This window comes from Macaca mulatta, chromosome 9, assembly GCF_049350105.2.
Source record: "Macaca mulatta isolate MMU2019108-1 chromosome 9, T2T-MMU8v2.0, whole genome shotgun sequence".
In the NCBI taxonomy this organism is placed as follows: Eukaryota; Metazoa; Chordata; class Mammalia; order Primates; family Cercopithecidae; genus Macaca; species Macaca mulatta.
Window position 1 is genome coordinate 69,535,910 of NC_133414.1, and position 24,688 is coordinate 69,560,597.

The 24,688-nt window shown below is 51.2% G+C and overlaps 2 protein-coding genes across 4 annotated transcripts in view; both read right to left on the reverse strand.

The window, feature by feature from the left end:
• The window catches only part of TSPAN14 (tetraspanin 14), a 64,420-nt gene extending 52,318 nt beyond the window's left edge, over positions 1–12,102 (reverse strand). The window contains exon 1 of one of the 3 annotated variants that reach the window (XM_028826409.2): positions 12,041–12,102. The gene's annotated coding sequence lies outside the window, so the exon portion shown is untranslated. Of the gene's footprint in view, positions 1–11,098 lie in introns of all 3 variants that reach the window. The other 2 variants (XM_077946482.1, XM_077946483.1) reach the window with 2 other exon arrangements.
• The window catches only part of PLAC9 (placenta associated 9), a 316,145-nt gene continuing 301,702 nt past the window's right edge, over positions 10,246–24,688 (reverse strand). Inside the window, exon 3 of the mRNA XM_077945105.1 lies at positions 10,246–10,338. Coding sequence (XP_077801231.1) covers positions 10,261–10,338 — 78 coding nt within the window. The 3' untranslated portion in view covers positions 10,246–10,260. The remainder of the gene's footprint in view (positions 10,339–24,688) is intronic.

Sequence of the window (24,688 nt, forward strand, 5' to 3'; positions counted from 1 at the left end):
CCTGATTTGTAAGACTTGGCTGATAAGAGAATCAAATAAGACAGCCAGGATGGGTTTTGAAAGGGTAAGATAAAACGCTAAACACATGAAAACTAGTGGGAGTTATGAGTTCTATACAAAACAACTCTATTTCAAAGGCAGGTGCCTTACAGATTCTGGCTGTGGTTTAGAAAGGAGACAGTATGGGTTGGGGCGGGCACACCTCAGAGAAGTCAGACAGTGGGTGAGAGTGGCCTTCACCCCGCCTGCAACCCCACACAGAGCTAAAATTGCACCCTCAGAGAGAATGCTCATTTTGCCCACCAAAAAGTGGTTGGGGAGAGAAAGGAGAGATTCAGATATGAAGGAGCAGGGGACAGTTCCCCTCAGTTAGAGAAAAGTCCTCACAACCACAGAGACCAAAATAAAAAATATTCTCAACCAATCCTGCCTCTGTTTTCAACAAGCACCAGGAGATTAAGAACGAGCATCCTTTGTGTCTCGGAGTGGCTTTTTCTGCCGAAGACCTGGAGGCTAACTCGCTCTCTCTTTAGTGTGCACCCTCGGTGGCCCAAAACAGGTGAGACCTCTCTCTGTTCCCACTGTAGGTGTCACTATCTTTGTGATCCAGTAAGAGGGGAGACTCTGTGCTTCTCTCAGCATGGCTGGGAGACAGGGGTACAGCCAGAGGAATTAGGGGTGCAGTCACGGGGCTGCCATGCCTTTGGCTCAGTGGGCAGATTCATGTCACAAGGGTTTCCACTCCGCCGGCACTGTGTTCTGGCTGCCTGCTGCCCGCTGCCAGCCTGAGATTCAAGAGCCCGGAGATGGCAGAACAAAGGAAAATGGCTGTGGCTCCTGCAGCGGGGGTGGCTGCAGGCTGAGCTGCCAGCACACAGGCTTTTCAGCAGCTGAGTGCTCGCGTGAGGAACAGGGGACACTGCGCTGAGCACTGAGGCACAAAGAAAGTAGGGGGCCTGGGAGACTAACAGCAACCCAGGCACGTGCCTGGCCCCCACCCAAAGGCACAGCTGGGCCAGGAAGACTGGGCAGAACTCACTCCCCAAAGCAGTGGGCAGGTGGCCGACAAGCCTGGCACCGGCCACTCCTGCTCCTTGCCCAGCTGCTCAGAACTCTTACCTAGAGGTGTTCCAGGCAAGCACAGGGACTTGAGAAGGGCGAAGGGGGATCTTGACAGAGGCAGAAACTAGAATCTGAGAACACATCATGGGCCTTGGAGTGGCTCAAGGCTCTCTGCAAATGGACCTCTATTAAGCATAATGGGCTCCTGCTACCAGCAACAATAGCTGCACTGACCACTCCCTCTCCCCCTCGCCTCCTTTTCTAGTCCCCTCCCACCACACCCCCCAAAAAAAACCTACAATGGGAAACAGCAGGAATCAGGGCAGAGCCCCTGAATAGCTCCACTGTGAGGCCCCAGGTCCCGCCTCCTCAACCCCACAGGTCAGCCCGCACTGCCACCAGGCCACAATAGAAACCTCTGTGCTATCAAGGACCCAGGCCCAGACAACGAGCTGCACATGGGAAGCTCTGGCCTTCTCACAGGGACTGCATGTAACTGCAATGGTGAGAAGTTCTCTGACTAGAAGGGTGGGAGAGCCATGGCAGGGACACAGATCTCAAACCCACCAGGTCAGGGTCTATTTAGGAGGACTATCTGCCAGCCAGCCCTAAAATCTCCCTGCTTCCCACCCTGCCCTGGCATGGGGCAGTGAGAGCCACACAGGGAAACAACCAGAGAGCTCCCAACACGGAGTGGGCGCCTCCAACATGCCCTCACGACTGTTCCTCCTTCCCCGCTCATCCCAGGAAGAACCATACCCCGTTTCTGTTCTGAAAGGAAGCGCCTGCTCAAAACATAAAACCCATCTATTATTTTCACCAGGTGCCCTTTACACAGGCTTTTAAAATCACAGGGTGGCAATCAGGCCCAATGTGGCCTGAACAGAGAGGTCTGCAGAGCAATGAAAGGCCAAGGGAGACCAGAGCAAGGGGCTGATCCTCACACCAACCCCTGACACTGCGGGAAAATCTGCTCCTCTAAAAGCTGACGCCAGCTCCAGCTTGTTGCAACCAAGGCTCCCCCTTCGCACCCTACACAGGTCCTGCAAAGTCCTGAGGCCGCTGGAACCCACTATGAGAAGCCTGCTCCCCCACCCTACACCCCAGCTTGCTCTGGCTGACTCCTCACACTTTTGGGGGCACAGGCAGCATGACCCACAGGGCCAGCCAAGGGCTGTAAATATGGAGCTTATGGGGACAGGCTGGCCGAACTGAACCAAAGACGGACCTGGGTGGGAACCAACACGCTGGCAACCCTCATGCCTTCCCAGTAGTTTCTCCAGCTCTTGTCTCTGTAGAAAGCCAAGATCCCTCCAAAATAAAACTTCGTAAACTTTCATTCCCCCTTTCGGAATCAAAGCTGCATGTTTCTTTTCCTTTTACACACCTAATGCAGTAACTCCACATCTAGTCATTTCCACTACAGACCTAGAGCATGCATAAGACACTCCTGCAGCTTAGCCTATAGAAACAAAATACTGAAAGAAACCTCAAAATCCATCAATAGGGGGCTGGTAAAGTGAGTCATCATTCACTGTACAGCAGAATCATGCACTGCTGTTAAAAAGAATGGACTAAACTATGTGCTAAAATGGAACAATCCTGGGATAAATTTTTAGAGTAAAAATCAGGAAGTGCAAAACAGCGTAATTAGTTTACCACTGGGGTAATAAACAAGAGAGGAATACGGACACGCTTGACTAGGCACTGAACATCTGGTGACAGGGGCCTCAGAGGAGTAGAACTGAAGGGGTCAGGGATAGAAATAGGAGTTTTCACTGTGTATCTTTGTTATGTGTTTTTCATCATGTATACATTTTTGTAAATAAAAATGTTAAACCTAAATAAATATTTAAAACACCTAAAGTTTGTGGCTGGACACACAATTTTACCTGTAGCTGTCTGAGGGCAGCTTCTGGTGTTTCCCTAGAACAAGGCAGAGTTAACAGGGAGGGGGAAGGAATCAAGGGGAAGGAGGGGGTCAGGCAGTGGCAGCCTCAGGAATAAAGACTCACCAACTCACTTAAGACTCCACCCCAAGTCCCGAAATAGAAAGTTTTCCTAAGAAGAGCAAGAGCAGATTCTGACAAAGCCACAAAAGAAACCGGACCATCTGCTGCCAAACCCACTTCGTGATAAAACTGTAAGACCCTAAGGTCCAGGCAATGTACGCAATGCAGGAGAGGGGGCTGAAACCCAGGCATCCCAGGCCTCCACAGGGACCCTTCTCTGAGCCCCTCCCTACTCAGTCATCAGTGGAGCTCGAGGTCCTAGTGCTATGAACAACATCCCAGTTTCAGCAACTAAAGAAAGCTATTTCAACAGATTTCTAGGCCTGGCCCAATTCCAAGGACAGGCTAAAAACAGTTTCTCCAAAATCCCAGCTCAAAATCCCATTCCCTAAGCACTAAACTCCATGTACCTTCCAGGAAACGGAAGCTGCAAAATGGAGCTATGAGATGCACTTGTAGATTTATTCCTCACTAAAGGGATACATATATGTTGTTTAAAAGCTTCCTTTAACTGACGTGTCAATAAATACTCTGCACTCAGAAGCACTGATATACTTCCTCCAAGTGATTCTTCCCCCTAAGGAACAATACAAAAACCATTCCAGCTTTTCCTGCTGCTGAGGGGAACGACACAATGACCATTAGAACCTGGACCGGCCAGACCATTTGAGTGAGAGATGTGGAAGGCAGGGAGTGGTTCACAAACAGAACTCCATCTGTGTAGAATAACTCCCCCACCTCACCCCACCCCATCACATCACATCCCATCACATCCCATCCCACCCCACTGCCACCCCCTAGGCCACCAGAGCAGACAGAAATAAACACCTCCTAATGACCTCAAGCTCAAAGACTGCCCAGACCACAGGGAAAGAAGGCCAGAGAAGGGGAATGGGTATATTTGGTTCCCCTTACAGAATAAGATGCTTTCTGAAGACTGCTACATATGTTCAACAAGTAGCCCCTGAATTAAGAAGCACAAGTGAAGTGCCCAGGAGTTTGACACCAGCCTAGGCAACACAGCAAGATCCAACCTCTACAAAAAATTTTTAAAAATTAGCTGGGTATAGGCTGAGGCAGGAGAATGGCATAAACCCGGGAGGCGGAGCTTGCAGTGAGCTGAGATCCGGCCACTATACTCCAGCCTCGGTGACAGAGTGAGACTCCGTCTCAAAAAAAAAAAAAAAAAAAAATTAGCTGGGTGTGGTACTGCATGCCTGTGGTCCCTGCTACTCAGGAGGCTGAGGCGGGAGGATCACTTGGATCACTTGAGCCAGGAAGGTGGAGGCTGCAGTTGTGATAGGGCACTGCACTCCAGCCTGGGCAACAGAGTGAGACCCTGTCTCAAGAAAAAAAAAAAAAAAAAAAGGCACAAATAAGATCTCACAACAGTGAGAATCACACTGACACTTGAAGCCCTCATATCTCATTCTGCTCCTGTCTGTGGCTCAATGTAAGCCCTCAGCAGGTCTTGCCTGTAATCGCACAATCCTCTGTGAAACCAAGACCAGCCCCTCTCCGTCTTTCTGCAGGAGTGAGCAGAGCCCACCCCAGGCACTAATCCTCAACACACCAAATCCTGGCACCTGCCTTTGCCACCTCATCGATCATGCCATAGAGGGGAGTGTCAGGGCTACCCTATGCCAGAGGAGCCCTCAACTAAACCTGCCCACCCCACCCCATCCTGGGCACATGCCACTTGCTCCTCTTTGCTTACACACTTAGCATCCCAGAGCCCTTGGGAATGAATCCCCCACCACTACCACCAACTTTGATTTTGGCATGCCCCCCTCAAAAACCTATCCACGTTTATCACTTGTATTTTACAGGAAGCTACTAGAGTAACAAAACACAATGATTGTGGCAGGCAGGATGGCTGCAGAGAGCGGGGTTCAGTCACCACCACTGTTCTGCTGCAAGGGTGGAAGCTGGCCACAGAGCCTCTGGGAAGGAGGGAAGGCCCCATCCACAGCTGACTGGTTTTCCTTACTACAGCAAGAGCCTGGTTCCTGAAAAGCTGACTGTTGAGACAAGATCAGCCTCAAGAAAAGGAGGCAGGCCACACAAGGTCACCTGTGCAGGGGGGGCTGGAGGGAGCCGGCCCTCAAGAGAGGCAGAGTCTGATCAAGCAGAGAGGAGGGCCAGAGAGAAAAGGAGGAGCCTCACTCATGAAGGAGGAACAAGGTAGGCTGGATGCAGGGACCTGAAGGCCTCAGACAGAAGGAAGCTGGTGAAGCTCCCATGGCCAAAATGCCCAGGAGCTCTGGCTAGAAGGCCCCAGGAGTATGCAGTCCAGGCAAGAGGAAGAGATCCCCCACAGCACCTCCCTCTGCCCAGCTCAGACAAATGGGACAGTCAATTCCCAGGCTGATGGAGGCAGGAGAGAGAACCACAAAGTTGTCAGACTGGTTTGTCCAGGACAGGGAGAACAGGAAACACAAACTGCAGCAGGAGCTCAGTTTCAGGGGGCAAAAAAAAAAAAAAAAAAAAAAAAATGGCTGAATAAAATGGCTGTGGTCTGACAGCCAACAGGTTTGGCAATAGAAGGCTAGCGGGGGATAGCTGTTATAAGCAGCAAAATTGGTGGGTTGTAGGGAAATGAGGACCCAGGTCCATGCAATTTCCTGGGTGCAGAGGGGAAATCCAGCAGGCCAAGAGCAAGGGAGCCAAGGGACAAGGGGCTAGCAGATGCTGAAAAGGACCAAGGTTTCTGGAAAAAAAGAGAGTGACACAAGAAGGAACACCTACAAGGAGAGAAACCTGTGCCCTATTCTTGCACTGGCCCAAGTTCAGGACCACTCACACCTGTCTCCTGAGGGACAGGCCAGTGCAAGAAGAATGGACAGGACACTGCCAGCCACGGGATACTGACAGAGATTCTGTCCCTGACCAAACTTTATTTCTCTGAGCCCTCTGCTCACCTGGTCCTGACCTAGGGCTCCTAGCTCCATTCTGTCAGAGCCTAGTTTTAGCAAAAATCCTGTTAACCAGAATCCCCCACCCTCAATATCTAATCACCCTGGATATCTGATCGTATTTCTCATCCTCTGCTATCTCCCAGGTAAAACCTGATCACCCTGGCCTGCTTGCAACAAGAATTCAGTTAGCTAAGTTTAGTAAAAATTTCCCTACCCTCTTAAAAAATGTTCAGGAGGCCCCACACTCCGCTCCTTGGCTGTAAGTTCCCACTTTTCTTTGTTGTATTTGAAGTTGGCCCACTCTCTCTCCCCTACTGCAAAATCCCATTGCCATAATCCCGACACCTATTGCAAGTCGTAAATACAGACTACCTTACCAGTTTAACAAGCGTCAGAGTAAGTTTTTCTTTAACCAGCTCCCTAAGTCTTCCCGGACCCATTGCTCCCACCCCTCACTCAGAGTGTGTAAACTACTTGGTCTGGGGCTGTGGCTGACCTCCCCTACAAGCCCCAAAAAAGACCCTGTCTGCCTGGCCCAGGGACACAGGAGAGGACCCTGAGCACAGCTGGCAGGCACCCAGATTGGGGACAGACACACTCCTACTGCTGAGAGTCCCACAGCATCCCCAGGATCACCACTCAGACCTCGGGGTACAAACAAAAGTGATTCGGGAGAGACACATTTCCTTCCACTGCTCTGGGGCCTCTCTCCTGGATGTTACGGCTACGAACTCCTCTCAAGGCCGTGGAGTGTATAGGAGCACAGGCCTCAACAGCTGGGACACATAGTCAGGCAGGAAAAACCCAGAGAAGGTTCACTAGCCCCTTGTTCCGGTCCCTCCCCAAACCTTATCCATGCAGGACAGCCCAACTCCAGCTCTCCCAAATGCCAGGAAACCACAAAGACTTTGAGGCAGCACCAGGAGCTCACCTCTTACCAGAATCCCAGAAGCCACTTTAGAGACAACTGCCCCAGCTCTCAGGCTCCCAGCTCAGGCCAGCACAGCCTAAGGAGGGAGGAGTCAGTTCCTCCAGCTATCTAGCTGAAAGGCACAGGCTCCAGGCCTTCTCCCTGGCTGCTCAGTTGGGAGGCAGAACAGACCGCAAGGGGTGAAGAGTTTCAACCCCAGCCTGCCCAGGCCCACTTAAGCTCTGGTCTCCAGGCCTGGCCTGCTGCCTCCTAAAAGAAAACCACAGCCCCACCCAACCCTACCCAACCCCACCAAGCCCAAGAGTGGAGGAAGTGGGGTTTCCAGAATCAGCTGCTGGTGAGCACTTGCTGAGTGCCACCAGAGATGGCAGCTGTCTCACACCAGTGTCAGGCCTAACTCAGGGGCTTTGGATCTTGTTTCTCAGTGTGCTCATGCTTCACTGCAACCCAGTGAGATAGGAAAGGCAGCCTTGATTCTTCTCACTTTACAGATGAGAAAATTTGACAACTTTTTTTTTCCAGGAAGAAAAAAAAAAAAATCAAAGACTTGTGTAGGTCACTCAACTAGAAAGTAGATGCAACTTGAAAGCTTGCCTCACCATCATCCATTCATCTTCACATCTCCACGTTTAATCGGCAGAGGCACTGGACACTGCCTCCCTGCCAGGGCCTGCGCTCTACCAACATGGCCACTTGCCCTGTCTAAACCAAAAGCATACGCAGTTAAGGGAGAAAATGGATGTGGAGATGCTATGAATAACCTCCCTGATTCACAGTTAGAGAGGACACTGCTATAATGGAAGATAAGCAAACTAAAACGCTGGCATTCACCTAGACCAAAGGCTATCAAAACTTCACTCTACGCAGCAACCTGGGTACTCTGATGGCCTGCCAAGAGTGGGACCACTGCTGGAGACCACCACCACCTCTCACTCCACTAGTAGAAAAACAGAGGCCCTGGAAAAGGTGGAAATATGCCTAAGGAGAGTGAGTTAATCATGAGGCAGAAGAACCTGAGGCCTTACCACTTCCAACAGTGTCTGCTAGCCCCGAGGGAAATCACCAGAGACCAAGCAGGTGACCAGGCACAAAATCAAGGGCCACAGTGTGAATGACTCCTTAAAATCCTGCTAAGGTGGCCTGAGGGGGAAAACGTAACTAACAGAGGGTTCCTACTCCCTTCTACAGACCAGGGATCTGGCCCCACACTCAATCCCATCCCCAGTGGGAGTCCACCTTCAGTCACCTCACCACCACTGCTTTCCACACCCCTACGACTGCAAGCTCAATCCCTGAATCAGGACCAGGCCTGCCTGGGTAGCGCTACCTGCTCCTGCTTCTAGGAAAGGTGGCTGCCCCTACAGGCCACATCCAGATAGGGGATGGAACATGCAAAATGTCCAAGGACTGACAAGGCAGGGCAGAGACAGGCAGCAGGAGCCTAATCCCCTTCCCATAGGCATCTTAAAGGCCACCAGGACTCAATGGCAGGAAACAGGGATCATCATGCTCTCTGTCCCTCTGTCCAAGCCACCAGGAGTGTTCCCACTAATCACTATGGGTCCCCCCAGTGAGGACAACATAAAGAAGATAAATGAATATGCAGTGTGAACAAGAAATAAACCTCTGTTGCTTTAAGCCTCTGAGACTTGGGGATTGCTGTTACCACAGCAAACCGTGATCTATCCAGACAGACTCAGGCAGTGACTCACCAATCTTCTGCATGTGGCAGTGTTGGTCTTCCCATTCCCTGGCCTGAGGGAGACAGAAGCTACATCGCCAACCAGCAGGGGTTCTGGGGTACCTGCTATGTGCCCAGGCTGTGCTGGACAGATGAGATGTGTTCAGAGGCAGGGACACAAGGGCACCTTCACTGAAAACACTCATTAGTTCCACTGTGGGCCAGGATTGTTCAGTATATGAATCTATTTTAATCACCTCTGAGAGGAACGTATTGTCTAAATTAGAAATGAGAAAACCTGGCCAGGCATGGTGGCTCACACCTGTAATCCCAGCACTTTGGGAGGCCGAGGCAGGCAGATTACTTGAGGTCAGGAGTTTGAGATCAGCCTGGCCAACATGGTGAAACCCCCTCTCTACTAAAAATACAAAAATTAGCTGGGTGTGGTGGCGCACACCTGTAGTCCAGCTACTTGGGAGGCTGAGGCAGGAGAATCACTTGAACCCAGAAGGTGGAGGTTGCAGTGAGCTGAGATCACACAACTGCACTCCAGCCTGGCCGATAGAGTGAGACTCCATATCAAAAAAAAAAAAAAAAGAAAGAAAGAAATGAGAAAAGCCAGCTCATATTGAGACCTCAAGCAAGTTACTCTGTGACCTCTCGGGACCACAGTTTCCTCATCTGTAAAATGGAGCTGTTGACATCACGGTTGTTTTGTTTTTTCTTTCTTTCTTTTTTTTTTTTTTTTTTTTTTTTTTGAGAGGGAGTTTTGCTCTTATTGCCCAGACTGGAGTGCAACGGCGCGATCTTGGCTCACTGCAACCTCCACCTCCCGGATTCAAGCAATTCTGCTGCCTCAGCCTCCCAAGTAACTGGGATTACAGGCATGTGCCACCACGCCCAGCTAATTTTGTATTTTTCGTAGAGACAGGGTTTCACTATGTTGATCAGGCTGGTCTCGAACTCCTGACCTCAGGTGATCCACCCACCAAGGCCTCCCAAAGTGCTGGGATTACAGGCACGAGCCATTGCGCCCGGCCATCACAGTTGTTTTCAAGGATTAAATGAGTTATTACAAGTCAAGCTTCTAGGGTGTAAGTCTCAATAAACTCACTATTAGTATCACTATGAAACCTTCCACATAACTGCTATAATCTTGTCCTTCACTAGATTGTAAACCAGCAAAGTTTTCCCAGGCCTGGTACAATGCCACTTTACAGGCACTGCCAAAACGAATTCTACCTCAGTTGAAGTTAAATGGGTCAAATTCCTGAGCACATGGTAGCCTAGAGTGTGGCCTCAGGAAATAGTTCCAGAACCCAGGGAACGTCACTTCACTGCCACCGCAACCTTCAGGGCAGGGCCATCTCCTCTCCCACTTCATCCTGCCACTTTCCACATGGGAAGGACCCTCACCAGTCCTCAGAGACTAGCACAGCTGCCCAGCTGGTGAAGGGGGACACTTCCCTGGGCACCCAACCATTCTGCAGCTCCATGCCCTTTCTTCCTGGGGCAGCCACAAACCTTCAGAAGCACCCATGGACTCAGACCCCCATCTCCCTGAATGATTCTGCTGTGCTGAGATCAAGCTCAGATCAATAAACACTACTGAGCACCGATGCCACGTCCAGCCTGGGTTCTAAGACCACACCAAGTTTACAGCTGGTGAGGGACTTTCCAGACTTGGAATAGTGCCTGCAACAATGCCTCGCACCCCACAGAAATCTCAACCATGCTTTGTTAAGTAAACTGAGGATGACATTAGGTGTTCCAAGCAGTGGAGTTCAGAGATGCGGGGATGGACATACCCAGAAAATCTCCAACTGAAGTTGGGGTGCAACACAATGAGAAGCAAGGGGAAAATACATCTGGTGGCCCTGGGTTTCCAGGGCCTGTCACTAACGTTAGGGATCGGGGTGGGATGGGATCGGACTGCATGTGGTGGCTCACACCTGTAATCCCTGTGCTTTGGGAGGCTGAGGTGGGAGGTTCTCTTGAGCCCAGCAATTTGAGGCTACGATCACACCGGCAGCTAAGGGGATAGAAAGGCATACAGGGCCATGATGGTGGAGTCTGGGCTTCATTCTGGGGGTGCCAGGGCCCAGGAAGATCCCTGGAAGGAAGGCCGCCCCCACCAACCACTTGGCTGGCTTAAATGTGGCAAGGACATAGGGCTGCTCCGATGGCCTGTCCCCAGGTTTCCCTTCACAAATTGAGAAGGGTAGCCGGAGCACTCAGCAGGCACTAACTGCTTCCAGACTTCAAGGTCAAGGGGCGAGGGGAAGGCTACTTTTGAGGATTTGGCAGGCCACTCTCTCACTAGCCCAAGAACAACCCCTTAAAGGAGGAGGATCCCCTGGAGAGCAGACCACTGCCAGGAGCACACCTGCAGAGGCTCCAATACTATGCTCTGCACTGCCGCTCAAGACCGCCTGACCTCGCGGATAGCCGCGCCAGGACACCCAAGGAGTGTGTGTGACACCGCCGCACTCACCACCGCTCCGCGCCCAGCACCAGGACAGTACCCGGGCCCACAACTTCCCCCGACTCCCCCTAGCACAGACCGCTTCTCGCCGGAGATCAACTTTAAGTCCCCAACACAAGTGCTCCAGCGGTCCGAGGGCCAAAGTCTCTCCACACACCCTCACACAGGCACTTCCTACCCACCCGCACCCCACCCCTGGGGGTGGAGGAGAAGCAGCAGCGGCCCGGGACCAGCACACTCCGCAGCCACAAACCTCACTCTACCAGAACTCCGGCTAGGTCAAGGGGTCAGGCTTTGCTCCCAAGCACAACCCCACACGACTAACGGGGAGAAGCTGGGTCACCGCCTACTCAAACTCCGGCCGCCCCAAACCCAAGCCGGGCAGAGTGGGACCCACGGCGGCGTGGCAGACTGACCACGACCACGGCGGGGCAGGAGGAAAGGGTGGCCCGCCCCGGCCTACGCCCACCCCCACCCCGGACCCGAGCTCCGGGGGACCGAAGGTGGGTGGCTGAGCCGAAAGGGGCACCCATCCCAGAGCTCGCTGCTGGGGACAAGAAGCAGAGCTCCGAGCAGCAGCGGCCGTCCAGACTTCCCGTCGCCCTCACCCCGCCCGGCCCGGGCGCGCACTCGCCGGGGCGCGCGGATGGGGCGAGGGCTACCGAACCAGGAGTGCCGGCCCCGGGACCGCCGCGGCTCTCGTCCGCCGGGCGCCGGAGTTCGGCTCAGCCGGGTCCCGGCCGAGGCCTCCAACCTCTAGCAAGCGATCCTGGCAGACAAAGCCAGCACCGCCCGTGGGGCCGCTCCCGGGCAGGCGGGGAAGGAGGCTGAGGGGCCAAGCAGGGACCTGGGGAGCAGCCCTCGCCCCCGGAGGACGCTCGGGGAAGTCGGCCTCAGACAAAGAAGGGGGCAGGCCCCGACGCCCCAGCCGAGTCTCCGCGCTCTACTCACCCGCGCGCGGCGGCGGCAGCGGCGGCGCGGCCCGGCTCGGCCGAGGAAGTTAGAGCAAGTTCGGCGGCGCGGGGTGGGAGGGCGCGACTCGGGCCGTCCGAGCGGCGGGGGCGGGGCGCAGAGGGGCGGGGCCGGAGGCGCGGCGCCTGCCGGCTGCCGAGGAAGGGGCGCCGCTTCCCTGCGCCGCCCGGTGCGGCCCCGCGCGCTCGGGCCCGCCTTTGCCCCGCCCCGCCCCCGCCGGCTCGCCCCTCCCCCACCACGCTCCGCCTCCCGGCCCGCGCGGCACCGGGGACCGCGAGGCCGGTTCGCCGGCCCGCCCCTTTGTCCCGCTCTGGGCGGTGCCGGAGGCTCGAGGCGGCCAGGTTCCGCGCCCTCCGTGTGGATGTGCGGCGCAGGCCGGGCCTGGCCCGGGGCCGGGCACTTGTGGCCGCCGGGAGCTCTCTGAGCCGTTGCGCTGCGCAGACGCCGCTCTGGCCTTGTCAGAGCCGAACCTGGGAGAAGCACGAGCTGTGGGAGGCGGCGTCTCGAGGGATACACGGAATGACCGTGGAGAGCGGGCGAAGGATTAGGAAAATGGCTGTGGTGGAGATAAGAGGCGTTCCTGCCCGGCTTTGGAGCCTGGGGGCGGGGGTAGTCTTCAAAAGATAGAAGGGGAAATGGTTTTTATTTCTTTTTTTTTTTTTTTTTTTTTTTTGAGACGGAGTCTCGCTGTGTCGCCCAGGCTGGAGTGCAGTGGCCGGATCTCAGCTCACTGCAAGCTCTGCCTCCCGGGTTTTTACGCCATTCTCCTGCCTCAGCCTCCCGAGTAGCCGGGACTACAGGCGCCCGCCACCTCGCCCGGCTAGTTTTTTGTATTTTTTAGTAGAGACGGGGTTTCACCGTGTTAGTCAGGATGGTCTCGAACTCCTGACCTCGTGATCCGCCCGTCTCGGCCTCCCAAAGTGCTGGGATTACAGGCTTGAGCCACCACGCCCGGCCGGTTTTTATTTCTTTGTAAACCGAGAAGTAAGGACACTCTCCTTCTGGCCTTGGTGCTAAAAATACCAAGCTTTCTTTGGATCGTGGCTGAGATTTGTTCCTCACCTTTACGCTAAAGAGATGGCTGGGACGATTCTTGTAGGGTAGAGGGATTTCCAGGGACAGCCAGGGGCGGCTCCCCAGCCTCAGCCTCCCTACCTGTAGAATGAAGCATGCCACACTTTATTTCTTAAACTTATTCTGTGGCTGAGGGCCGAGTGGTCTGCTCTGTTGGGTAACACCAAACAGGGATCTATTAAAACTGGGCTAAGACTGGTTGCCCCATGCCAGTACAAGCAACCAACTGGTTAATTCCAATAGAAGGAGGAAATCTTGAGATGGAGACTATTCAGTCTATTCCCAGGTTTGTTTGGGTTTGGTTTTTTTTTTTTTTTTTTTTTTTTTTGAGCAAAGGTATCGTTTTATCACCCAGGTTGGAGTGCAGTGGCATGGCGGTGGCTCACTGCAGCCTCGACCTCCCGCCTCAGCTTCCCAAGTAGCTGGGAGCACAGGTGCAGGCCACCACGTCTAGCTGATATTTTTATTTTAGCTAAATCAAAGAGATGAGATCTTGCTCTGTTGCCAGTGATGGTCTCAAATTCCTGGGCTCAAGCAATCCTTCCACCTCTGCCTCCCAGAGTGCTGGAATTACAATCATGAGCCACTGTGCCTGGCTAATTTTGTTTGTTTAATTAAGGGGGATGCAACCTGTCTGTGACACCCCAGGCAGCTCAGGAACCTCCCTGGGAACCTGTCCGTTCATTCAGCAGATAGTGAGTGCTTGATTGAGTGCCTGATATATGCCAGGCCCTGTGTGCATGGTGGGATACTTCAGTGAACAAGACAGCTGAGGCCTTTTGCCCGATAAAGTTAATTTTTAATGGAGAAGACAAATACATAATTACAAGTTGAAGTAAAAGGCTGGGACAAAAACAAGGGGCTAGAATAGAGAATAAAAGCTACCTAAGATGAAGCAGTCAGGGAAAGTGAGGAGGTGATGCTGAACTTGAAGTCAAGAGTGAGGAGTTAGCCTTGGGAAAAGTTGGGCAGAGACATTCCTCGCTGAGAGCAGTAGGTGCCTTTTCAGGGTAAGTTCTGCATGGGTCAAGGAGCTGAAAGAAAATCAGTGTAGCTGAAGTTTCAAGCCTAGGGGGAAGAGGCCCAGGATGGAGTGGGAAGGTGGGCGGGGGCCAGAGCATGCAGGGCCTGTGGGCTGTGTCAAAGAATGGAGACTTTGTTGAGCCTTGGAAGGGTTTTATGCAGAACACTAACATGTTCTGATTTAAGGCTGTGTGTGGGTGTCAGGCAAAAATAAAAGCAGGGAGCCAATTAGGCTTGCCACAATCCAGGCCAAAGATGATGGTGGTTTGAACCAAAGTGGTGGTCATGCTAAGATGAGTAGTTGAGAGATGCTATTTTGGACTTAACAGGACACATTGATAGGAAGGACATGGGGGCAGGAAATGGAGAAACCAAAGATAACTCAAGTTTCTGGCTGGAGTAAGTGGGTGGACAGTGCTTCATTTATTGGATCAAAAAGCAGCAACCACACTCGGAGTTACATCAGGAATTCTGTTCAAGCCACATGGAGCTTAAGATGCCTGTTAGAGATCCAGTGGAGTTATCTCATCACTAGGAGCTCAGAAGAGAGGCCAGGGCTGGAAAGGGGCTTTGGGATACATCAGCATAAAGATGCTCAAGGTCATGGGATCTGAGAAGGACACACAGGGTGAGGTGGTAGATGCAGAAGAGGAGAGAGTTCAGGAGGGACCCAGGGGAACCAAAGCAGGCAAGAAGACTGAAAAAGAGGCTGGAGGAGGGGGGCAGAAGGAGAATCAGGAGAGTGCTGTATCCTAGAGACTGAGAAAATGTTTCCAGAAAGCAATTGTCAGCTGTCTTAGATACTGCTTAGAGATCAGATAAGATGAGGACTGAGGCCTGTTGGCTCTGGCAAAATGAAGGCAGTTGATGAACATGATAAGGGCGGTGTTCCTGGAGTAGTGGAAGCCAGGCTGTGGTAGAACTACCATGTTTGCACAACTTGTCTAACAGGGAATGGAGAACTGGGAGGGATCTAGAAAGGATATAGAAGCCTAGGATGCTTTGGTAGAGATTGCTAGATGCCCCTAGTAGTAATTCTCTCTTCCCTTCATGATAGAATTTCCAATTCTGTCTGGCCACATGGCTTTCCAGAATAAAGGCAAGTTTCTCAGCCTCCCTTGCAGCTACACTTCATTCCACCTAATAGGAAGTAAGTGTAGAAGTCCATGTGCAAATTCAAAACTGGCTTTAAAGGGAAGTCATGTGCTTTACTCTTTCCTGCCTGGTAGGATATATTGATAGCTGAAGCTCAAGCATCCATATTGGATCTTAAGTGGAAGCCAAAGTGTTGAGGATGTTGGTGGAAGTGAGAATAAATGTGGATCCTAATGTGTAGGGAGCCAGCACACATTTGGACTACCTACCTCTTGACTTTCTTTATGGGAGAAGGACATTTCTGTCTTGTTTAATCCTCTATTTTATGGCACATGTAGCCACATCTGTTTCTAACATTTGTTAGCATAAAGAGGGGTTCGTTAAAATATGGGAGTCGGCCGGGCACGGTGGCTCAAGCCTGTAATCCCAGCACTTTAGGAGGCCGAGACGGGCGGATCACGAGGTCAGGAGATCGAGACCATCCTGGCTAACCCGGTGAAACCCCGTCTCTACTAAAAAGTATAAAAAACTAGCCGGGCGAGGTGGTGGGCACCTGTAGTCCCAGCTACTCAGGAGGCTGAGGCAGGAGAATGGCATAAACCCAGGAGGCAGAGCTTGCAGTGAGCTGAGATCCGGCCACTGCACTCCAGCCTGGGCGACAGAGCAAGACTCCGTCTCAAAAAAAAAAAAATATATATATATATATATATGGGAGTCACTGAAGCAGGCTTGCACAGTGATAGGAATGATCTAAGAAGAAGGCAGGGGCCATGATAGGAAGAGCAGATGAAAGGAGATAGGGTATGGGCACTAATGAGGGTCACCTCCTACAGAGGGACACCTCCACCGTTGTTAAGGAGAGTAGTGTGGAGGCTGAGAGGAGGTTTCTAGTAAAGGCTGGGATTGGGAAGATGATTACTCACACCTGGTGATTTCTGCTTAATCCTGGATGTGCAGGAGGTCATGAGCTAGAACAAGGAGGAAGGAGATGGGGAAGCCAGCTTTGCAAACCATGGACTGAGTGGTTTTGGAGATCTTGCTGGCCCGAGCAGCGTCTGGGAGACGTGTCCTTTCTGGAACAGTTGGCCACACTGCTGCAGGCTATGAAAAGTGTGGTGGAAGTACCCACAAAGCCAGCATGGCCATCCCTGCCATGCCCCGGACAGTCACATCTGACACTCACCTGCCATTCCCAGCTGCAGCAGAGACCCACAAAGCTTTATCTGACCCATTCTTTTTTTTTTTTTTTCTTTTGAGATGGAGTCTCACTCTGTCACCCAGGCTGGAGTGCAATGGCGTGGGCTCACTGCAACCTCTGCCTCCTGGATTCATGGGACTACAGGCACGTGCCACCACACCCTGCTAATTTTTGTATTTTTACTAGAGATGGGGTTTCACTATGTTGGCCAGGCTGGTCTTGAACTCCTGACCTCGTGATCTGCCCACGTTGGCCTCCCAAAGTGTTGGGATTACAGGCGTGAGCCACTACGCCCAGCCTGTCTGACCCATTCTTACAGCAACATGGAGTGGCTTGAGAGAGCCTCAGAGAGTCAAACTGCAAAACAGGTCTATTGTATTCTCCTTTATTAAAAAATAAAAAGAATTCAATATAGACAGCCCCAACTCATAAAAGGGTTGTATTGTAACCAGTGGTTTACTTTCCTGGCTAGCACCTAGAACCATAATTGCCAAGCATATAACTGAATGGTAGTACAGACTGCAAGTCTAACGTACGGATTGTGGGAACAAAAAACAGTACAGGAAGGAGGAAAAGAAAGAAGCTGAGAGTTTTTCTTCTTTTTTCCGGACCTGACGCTGCCACAGATAAAATTTTAAGTGGAAGAGCTTGCCCTTTGTCTTCCCCTGACTTCTTCCATAGCCCTCTTGTGTCGGTCCCCAGTGCTGCACTCTGCAGCTTCTGTGTGTGTTTACAGGTCAGTGGTCAGGTCAAGGTGAGATTGAACAGAAGAGGGAGTTGGTTTCCAAGCTCTCCTAGTTCTCAACATCTTGATCTTGAGCAAACCACTCTACAGTCCTGAGCCCTGCTGTTCTTATCTGTAAAGTCAAGGTAATACTAAAACCCACCTCACAAGCTTGTAATAAAAATCCAAAGAGATAAAGTTTGTAAAACTTCGAAAAATACCGGGTAAGCTGTAAAGAACTCTGTTACCTGGGAAAGATGTCTTATTAGGACCAGACTACCAAGGATTAATCGGGACATTTTGGTTGGAAATGAGAACCCCACTCAGACTAGCTTAGGTCATCAAAGGGGAGATACTGGAAGGAGCCTCAGATTGCTCGTAGAATTGAAAGAAGAACTTGAAACCAGAGTGACACTGAAAACTGGGCGCTGATCCTGACAGCATCCCAGACCAGGGGCCCCACCCTCTGCTTCTCATAGTTCTCAGAGTTTGCCATGTCAGGTATGTGACTGAGTAAGTCTACACTCTAAGTCGGTATGAACAAATCTCAGGAAAGGATCAGCCGGGCATGGTGGCTCATGCCTATAATCCCAGCACTTTGGGAGGCCGAAACGGGTAGATTACTTGAGGTCAGGAGTTTGAGACCAGCCTGGCCAAGATGGTGAAACCCCATCTCTACTAAAAGTAGGAAAATTAGCTGGGTGTGGTGGTGCATGCCTGTCGTCCCAGCTACTCAGGAGGCAGAGGTGAGAGAATCGCGCTTGAACAGGGAGATGGAGGTTGCAGTGAGCTGAGATTGTGCCATTGCACTCCAGCCTGGGCGACAGAGGAAGACTCCGTCTCAAAAAAAGAAAAGGATCCTAACTGGGTCAGCTCTGGTCACATGTTCACTCCTGGACCCATTCTTACAGCACATGGAGTGGCTGGAGAGAGCCAAACAAACTTACACAACCAGTGTGGTGAGGGAGATGAGAGACCATAATTGGACTAGGTCTAGGTCAGATGCCCATGTTTGTGATCAGTAGGGCAAGGCCCTATGCAGAAGAAGGGGGAGTGGTGTGTACAGGGCCAACATCATCATTTTTAGCAGTCTTGTATACCAAGTATTCCTTACGCCCTGGGCAGAATAGTGACATTGTTACATCTGTGCTTTAGAAAGATCCCTAAGGCTGCAGTGGGAAGGGAAGGTGGGAGGGAGCAAGATTGGAATAAAAAATGGTTAGGAAGGAAATGATGAGGAAATAGAAAGAGGTGGACAGAATCAAGATATATTTAGGAGCTAGAACTGAGAAGTGACTAATTGCATGGGAGAATAAGGAATAAAGAGACGTCATATTCTGGCTGCATGGGCAGTGGCGCTATTCACTGAGAAGGAACACAAGAGACCCTGTGTGGATGTATAATATGTTTGGTGAGAGGTGATGACTTAGACCTCTTCCATTTGAAGTGTTCCCCGGGTAGAGTGGAGAGGTGCAATTTGCTTCATGGAGTTAAGAGAGACAGCTAAGCAGAAGTTATCAATTTGGGAGTTGTATCCATTTGAAATTGTGTTTAGCTTTTCTAACAATAACCCAAGGCCAGGTGCAGTGGCTCACATCTGTTAACCCAACACTTTGAAAGGCTGAGGCAGGAGGATCACTTGAGCCCAGGAGTTTGAGACCAATCTGTGCAACATAGTAAGACCCCATCTCTTTAGGAAAAAAGAAAGAAAGAAAACAGACAGAGAGGGGAAAAAGAGAAAAAGGGAAAGGAGGGAAAAGAGGGAGGGAGTGAGGGAGGGAGGAAGGAAGGAAGAAAGGGAGGGAGGGAGGGGAGAGAAAGAAAACAGCAACACAACTACATTGCCTTGACTACATTCGGCTTTCTTGCTGTAGTTGTAGGAAAAAACTGACACAACAAGAAGTCTAAAGGTAAGCAGAGCAAGGGTGGTCAGCAGCCCCACAATGTCATCAGGTCCCAACTCCTCTCTGTTGGTCTGTCTGGCTCTCTTTAAACAGGCAGAGTTGGCTTGTGGTCATACAATGGCTGCCCCAGCTCCAGCTTCCCACCCACATTCCAGACAGAAGAAAGAGCAAAAAGAATGAAGGAGTAACACCTAAAACTTACCCAGAAATCTCCAGACTACTGCTTATGCCTCACTCGCTGAGTGCAGTCACATGACAAACCCTAACTCCAAAGGAGGTTGGGAAATGTCTAAAAAATTAACTCCTGTTTTAAAGAAAGAAGGGAGAATTGATATTGAGGAAGCAGCATGTGATAATGGAAACTGTCACAGTAGAGGAGATTACTTTGGGATGGGGAGATGAGAAGAGAAAAGGACCAAGGACAGAATCTTTGGAAAATCAGAGAGCAGAGGGACCAAAGAGATTGAGGGAGACTGTCCAGTGAGGTAGGAGGAAAACCAAGAGGGTGGAATGGAGGGAAGTCCAGGGGCAACAAGTGTTTCAAGAAGAGGGGAGTGGTCCCAGTTTCCAGGGCTGCAGAGGGCCAGTGAAACAAGGCTGAAGAGCAACCATGGGGTTGATAGCTTCAGAGAACTGTTTCAGTGAAGAATTGGGTCAAAGACAGTTAATAGTGGGCTGAACAGCAAATGGAAAATTAGAGAGAGGTTGTTAGCTGGAAGATGATGAGGATAAGCAGTTGGAGGAGGGTGTTTGTTTAAGAAAGGAGAGACTTGGGCCAGGCAAGATGGCTCATGCTTGTAATACCAGCACTGTGGGAGGCCCAGGTGGGAGAATCGCTTCAGCCCAGGAGTTCCAGGTGAGCCTGGGCAACATAGTGAAACCCTGTTTCTATGAAAAGAAAATAACAATTAAAAGGAGAGACTCAAATATGTTTAAATGATGAAGGGAGAAGGCAAGAGAAGAGGGGAGATAGGAGAGTCTGAAGGAAGAGAGAAAATGCTTGCTGGAGAAGGTGGGAAGGATTGGTGTTCAGACCAAGAGGAGAGAACCAAACTGGAGGACAGCAGGACCTTCACAGAGACAGGAGGCAGGAAGACAAGCTGGGTGAGGATTCAGATGTTTGTAGGTTTGGTGGGGCTTCCTGAGGGAAGAGGTCCACTTTCTCTGGAAGTAGACAGAATGGGCACCTGCTGAAGGTAAGTGGGTGTTGGGTGGAATCCAAGGATTTCAGAGAAACCTAGGAGAGAACGAGAAACACCTCTGAGCATGGGCAAGCAGGAATGTTTAGGGAAGGGTTGCAAGCCCAGCTGCAAATGGAGACCCAGAGTGAGAGTGACACACATCTCAGGTTACATGACCTTTTTCATCAGTACTCAGCAGCAGGGGTAAGTGCAAGTGCGGAGAGCACAGACAGCAGGATTGATCAAAATTTGAGGTTTGCCAGGAGAGCATGATAGAAAAACAATGGTGCAAAGGATTCAAGAAGGTTGGAGATAAAGCAGTTGAGGTGTTGTATCCTTAGTCTTGGCTACTAGGGGAGAGAAGTGACAGCTGGAGGGGCTAGTAGATAGGGGGAAAGAAGATGAGGCTGGGGCTGGAGAGCCCTCAGCATGTGAAGAAGGGAGATATGGTGCACAAGGCTGTGGTCAGACAGAGGTGTGTATTCATGGGACCAGGTGATCGAGATGGAAGAAATGGAGAAGTCAATGGCCCTGAGGGTGAGGAGGTCAGGACCAAGAGGCTAGTGGGAAGATGAGTCACTCCATCAGTATATGGCAGGACTTGAAGTGCAGGCAATGGCAGTGAGCTAGGTGCTAACATTTTGGTAGAACTTTTACTTCAAGCTCAGTTTTGCACTGGTGTTGCCTTTCTTGAAGAGGTCAGGGAGCCTTGGGGAAAATAGAACAGAAAGGAAATTTATTTCTTGGCCTGTCATTCAATACTTGGCCTGTTTGTTCCAGAACAATCTATTTTAAGGAATCTGCAAACTTCTAGGAGGCTCCTACTCTTATTTGCATCTATAGCCTCAGCCATGGGACCTCTGCCTGCCAGTGGTGTCCCCTGCAAACAGTTAGGACTAAGATTTGTGATAGGAGCCCATGTGTGAGGACAAGACACAGTGGAACACCCTTTAATGATGGCATCTAAGACTAAGCAGATGGTGATGACAAGGAGTCCCATCATCTCTCTGCCCTCAGTTGCCCATTTCATAAACTGAAGGTGGCAGAGAAAGAAAGGTTGTTCAGTAGGTGATATCCCATGGGCCTTTCAACCCTGTGTGTCAACCACACTGTAATGACTCCACATGGGAGAAGAAAGTTTTGCCAAAGAAGAAAACCCCAGATGTGACCAAATAAGACATCAAGGGAAGGAGCAGATCCTAGATGTTAAGAGCAAGTATAATACCAGGAATCGGACTGCCTGGGCTAAGTCCCAACTCTGCGCCCTGGGTCCACTCAGGGCGGAGAGCTGCTCACGTCTACCCAGGAAACTATGGGATCTATGCAGATGTCAAAGCCACTTGACAGCACAGAGTATTACTTCTGGAATAATCTCATGCAAATTGACCTTCACAAAGCTCTGACTTAGTAACATAAATGTGGAAAGGGGGCTCAGAGGGAATTACCTAGCTGATAAGTGGTAGAAGCAGGACTGTCAGCTTTATGACCACACCTGAGTCCCCAGTCTGTCTCAATCTCACACCCAGATATTTGAGGGTCTGCTAAGGTCCTGGGACCTCTAGGCACAGACACTGGTAGGAGAGCCACTGAAAGTTCTCCCTACCACTATAAAGTAGAGGAGAGAGGCATACCTAGACTCATCTGACACAGAGTAGAGCACAGATGGATGCTGCAGACATCACAGATACCTTTCCCTGTCCCTGTCACAGCTCTGGGGACTTTTAGTTGGTTCCATGGGAGAATCTGGTAGTCCCTGAGGAGGGCTGCGCAGCAGCTGATGCTGTGTGCACACACTGCCACCTAGAGGCAGTCTGAGGAAACTCCAAGTTTATTGAACCACGTGTGTGTGCGCGCAGGTGGGTGTGTGTCTGTGTGTTGGGGGAGGAAGGGAGGGCTTTTCAGTCCTTGTCTGGCACTGCTGATTCTCTCTTTCCTGGAGCCCTTGGCTCTCTTCCACAACCACGTGTCCTGCCCCCAGCTCCTTCTCAGTATCTGCAGATCCTGCTCCCCATTCCCAGCAAATGCTACTTTTCCCAGATGCTGGGAACATCTAACACCTCTTTCTTCCCCCTCTCATCTCCACAGGCTCTCTGCCCTCGGTGCCACTCTGGTGTCTTTAGAATCCTCTGTGCACTGGCCCCACCCATCTTTATGGCCAGATCCCTCTCCTGAGCTCCAGTTCCCCCTCCCTCACACTAGAAAGAAAATCGGATCCCATCAGTCCTCCTCCTGCAAACCTTAGAGGTTCATTTAATGAACACCAGCTCCTTCCCATGTTCTACAGGGATTAACCAGGTCTGGCCTCTGAGTGGGCTGCTCCAACCATATTCTGACCACAAGCCTGCCTCACACACAGTGACCTAGCCTGTCACCTCTGGTTTGTGACCACCTAGACCACACTTCAGGACCCACTGTGTTAGATTAGATCATTCACTTGGAATTGCCCCTGGCAGAAGGAAGCTGCCCCGCCCAGGGCTCTGCCCCACCCCCATCCCTGGTGCAGCGTGCAGCCTGTGTCCACTAAATGAGTGATGGGTGGGAGTTACAAAGCCCCCTTGTCTCATTTCGGGGCAACTGCTGGGTGATCCCAACTCAGAGCTCCTGTGGGATCAGTTGAGACCTCACAGCTCAATGTCGCCCTCCACTCAGTCCTGCTCCCCTCACTTCTTGCATACACATTTCTGGACCAGCTTCCATTTCCTGTGCACTTGGCATATGCCATCGCTTTGGCTCAGAACAGCTTTTGAGTTCTTCTTTTCCTTTGCCTGTCTGAGCGCAGGAAGTAGAAGCCACCCAGCACAACCGCGCAGCTGGGCCCTTAGGAGAACTGGCCAGCAGAGGTCAGGATCTAGTACTGCCTCCACGTCACCCACTCTCCATTCTCACTGAGACATTGGTATCTCATTTATCTCCATTGTGCCAGCAACTTCTGGCCAGCTTCCCCTCACAGCTCCTCCCTGCCTTCTGCTGGTCAGCTGTCACTATCTGCGCCCCTTCTGGGGAAAAACTCTGTACAGGTTTTACAGGTCCCTGGCTAGTGGCCTGAGTTAGGATCCAGGGTCCACCCCTGGTCCAGTCGATGTGCGCAGGATCAGGGTTTGTGGTGCAGACCATGGAGAGTCTGGGTGCCTCCAATGGAAGGTGTGGCATGGCCAAATCTGAGGTCCCCAGGATGGCACAGCAACATCTGGGCACATAATATCTTGCCACCTGCTGCTAAGGCTACTGACTGCAAATAATAAGCAAATTTAGAGCCACATATTAGCATTTGTAACTGGTTTTAGTATGCATATACAGATCCAGTTTTGTAACGATTATGTTATTATTTGTCAATTTTTAAAGGCGTTTGAAACATTTATGGACTGAGTCATTACAGTTGGGAAGAGTGTAACTGATTACATTTAATGTTTAAATGTTCAAGAAAAATCTACTTTCTAAAAATTATCGTCAACGGAAGAATGACGAGGTTCATAAATTTGGCTCTCTTGAGTCATGAAGGCTGGGGAAAGATGAGAGTCTGATAAGGGAAGCCCAGAGCTCTGCATTGCAGAGACTTTAGACTTCCTGCTTCAAGCAGCACCTGCTTTCCCAGGAGCTGGCTGTGCTTTGGCCCCCAGGATCCACACCCCAGCCCCTCCTGGCCAGAGGCATCTGCCCTCCTCCTGCCTCTGTGTATAAGCAGTTCTGGGGTGATAGCCTAGCAGCAGAACTGGCCTTCTCTCCCCCTGAGGAAGCCTAGCACAGTCATGAAGGGCACAAGGGAGGGCCAGTACCAGCTGGGTCCACCGGCTCAGGAAGATTGGCACCCCCCAGGACTCTTAGCTGGATTTGTGTCCCTTTCCAGGCTCCTGCACATGCAGGTCCCTGATACTTCCTGTGCTCCTTGAATCAAATGGATTTCTTACAGTTCTATATGGCCTGAGTTTCACAACACAAATAACCCTCTCTGAGGGGCTAAGGGTGAGGGCACAAAAACTTCTTGTCAGTGAACTAGCTAGGGAGGTTTACCAAGCACGCCGTATGGTGCATTTTTATCACTCTGTTAAAAGTGTGTGATTGGCCGGGTGCGGTGGCTCAAGCCTGTAATCCCAGCACTTTGGGAGGCCGAGACGGGCGGATCACAAGGTCAGGAGATCGAGACCATCCTGGCTAACACGGTGAAACCCCGTCTCTACTAAAAAATACAAAAAACTAGCCGGGCGAGGTGGCGGGCGCCTGTAGTCCCAGCTACTCAGGAGGCTGAGGCAGGAGAATGGCGTAAACCCGGGAGGCGGAGCTTGCAGTGAGCTGAGATCCGGCCACTACACTCCAGCCTGGATGACAGAGCGAGACTCCGTCTCAAAAAAAAAAAAAGTGTGTGATTAGTTAATATATTCATATGGAACAGATTATAAAAGTTCAAAAGGGTATTAAAAGGGACATTCTCCT